Source organism: Miniopterus natalensis, chromosome 11, assembly GCF_054644295.1.
Source record: "Miniopterus natalensis isolate mMinNat1 chromosome 11, mMinNat1.hap1, whole genome shotgun sequence".
Taxonomy (NCBI): domain Eukaryota; kingdom Metazoa; phylum Chordata; class Mammalia; order Chiroptera; family Miniopteridae; genus Miniopterus; species Miniopterus natalensis.
The window spans coordinates 41104745-41107218 of record NC_142091.1 but is presented as its reverse complement, the minus strand read 5'-3'; the positions used below and the strand labels follow the sequence as shown (position 1 = coordinate 41107218).

At 38.4% G+C, this 2474-nt stretch overlaps 1 protein-coding gene across 1 annotated transcript; it reads left to right on the top strand.

The window, feature by feature from the left end:
• Window positions 1-208: 208 nt before the first annotated feature.
• OR52R1 (olfactory receptor family 52 subfamily R member 1) lies at window positions 209-1153 on the top strand. Its single transcript, XM_016214964.2, has one exon. The coding sequence runs from the start codon at window positions 209-211 to the stop codon at window positions 1151-1153; it is 945 nt and encodes a 314-aa protein (XP_016070450.2).
• The last annotated feature ends 1321 nt before the right edge of the window (window positions 1154-2474 follow it).

Sequence of the window (2474 nt, the reverse complement as noted above, 5' to 3'; positions counted from 1 at the left end):
CATTCTGAATGGCAGAAATATGAATCAAGAATCAAGAGTAGCATCACTTTATTTTGCAAAATATTATTCATTAAAGTAGTTGAAATTATTCCAGTTTATCATTACACCCTGTTGCCCTATTATTATTCAATTGCTTCTTCCAAAGGATTATAAATAATTTGACTTATTTTATTGTTATCACCTGTGGAGAACAGATAACCATCCTGTGATGTTGACTTCAGAAAACAGATCTTCTCATCCTGTGTCCTTCATCCTGCTCGGGATCCCAGGACTGGAGAATTTCCAATTTTGGATTGCCTTTCCATTTTGCACCATGTATGTTGTGGCTATAGTTGGCAATATCACTGTCATTCACATAATTCGAACTGACCACACCCTTCATGAGCCCATGTACCTCTTTCTGGCCATGCTGGCTGTCACGGACCTGGTCCTCTCCTCCTCCACCCAGCCTAAAATGCTGGCTATTCTCTGGTTCAGTGCTCACGAGATTGAATACCATGCCTGCCTCATCCAGGTGTTCTTCATCCATGCCTTCTCTTCTGTGGAGTCTGGGGTACTCATGACTATGGCCTTTGACCGTTATGTGGCTATCTGCTTCCCACTTCGTCACTCTAGCATCCTGACCCCATCTACAGTGGGTAAACTGGGGGCAGTTGTGATGATGAGAGGGCTGTTGTGGGTGAGCCCCTTCTGCTTCATGGTCTCCAGGATGCCCTTCTGCCCAAGCCAGGTCATTCCCCAGTCATACTGTGAGCACATGGCTGTGCTGAAGTTGGTGTGTGCTGATACCAGTGTAAATCGTGCATATGGACTCTTTGTGGCCTTCTCGGTGGTTGGCTTTGATGTGATCATCATCAGCATATCCTATGTGATGATCTTGAGGACTGTGCTGGGGTTGCCCTCTAGTGAAGCCCAACTCAAGGCTTTTGGCACATGTGCATCTCATGTCTGTGTCATCTTGGCTTTTTATATCCCAGCTCTCTTTACTTTCCTCACCCACCGCTTCGGACATCATGTGCCCCTAGTGGTACACGTCTTGTTGGCTAATCTCTATCTACTCGTGCCTCCCATGCTCAACCCCATCATCTATGGAGTTAGAACCAAACAAATCAGGGATAGGGTTATTCAAGAATGTTGTGGAAAAGACCCCTGAGCCCAGGTGCACAGCATCACAACCACCCCAATTGCCACACTAATCTGGGGGCATAAATGCAGTGAGTTTGCCAGGCCACCACATATAATCACTAAGTCATTTCTGTGACCAACTGACCCAGAGGTTGGCAGCCCTCCAGAAGGAAATGGAGACAATTTTCAGGATGCTCAAACAAGAGTTTTCTGGGAGATGCAGCTGATGATAAATGCTGAGTTGACCTGTGTTCATCATCGCAAGAAAACAGTAAAAGGTATATTTACCTCAAAAATTAGTGAAGATTTGAAAATAATGTTATCTTCCACAGACCACTAAAGTGAAAATTATTTTTACATTGTTTGTAGAATGATAAGTTGATATACCTTGTTAAAAAGGAGTATAAAAATTTCCATCAAAACAGTTAAAATACATATATTTTCCTTATATTGAAATCTCTTTCTAGAAATAGAATTTTAGGGGGAAAAAGTACAAAGATGTGTATAAGTTTATTTATTAAAAAAACATTCAACTATTAATCTATAAGGAACTAGATGAAGCAATGAACAATTGAATATCATGTATCATTTAACTGCTATATTTGCAAAGAGTGTCCAAGGATGTGAAAAATCATCAAGGTATAATATTAAAGGGATAAAAAACAATTACCTATAAGGCTGATGCCAATTCTAAAAAGAAATACATATGCATAAAAAAAATTCGGGAAATAGATCAAAATGCTAATAGCTACTCAGAGTAATGACATTTGTGGTATTTTAATTACTTTTTGCAACTGTTATGTATTTTTAAAAATTATCCTCACTTGAAGAACTTTAATTTTAGTAGGAAGAAAAGTAATTGAAACAGCAAAAGTGTACAGAAGAGGTTAAGTGCCAAAGTCTAGGGGAGCGGAGTTGCCAATCTGTAAAGATGAGGGACTCTGGAATAGATTAAGTTTCAGACAAACTTGAAAATCGAGATGTAAAATTTTCAGAATGACAACTTCTTGAGACTGCTAACAATTAGGATTAGGTATTCTGAGTTGGTCTCTCTTTAAAAGATTGCTGATTTCCTGGTGACAATGGGTGTCAGAGTGAAGAAGTTTGGGAAAAGAATGAGGCAAGAGATTCTCTTCTGAAGATAACTATTTTATGGTTAAGAGTAGAGGGAAAAAGTCACTGAAATTATAATATTTGATAATAGTTTATTTCCTTTCAAATTAAAATTTTAAGCTATTTTAGAAAGCTGTTAGTTTATTTTTTCTTAATTTTCCAACTTTATTGAAGTATTCTTAACATGCAGAAAATTGCACATATTTAATACACACATACATTTTGATGAGTTTGGG

Bases quoted from the DNA above. Each gene is read 5' to 3' on its own strand.
- OR52R1 (XM_016214964.2), top strand. From the start codon at position 209: ATGTTGACTTCAGAAAACAGATCTTCTCATCCTGTGTCCTTCATCCTG.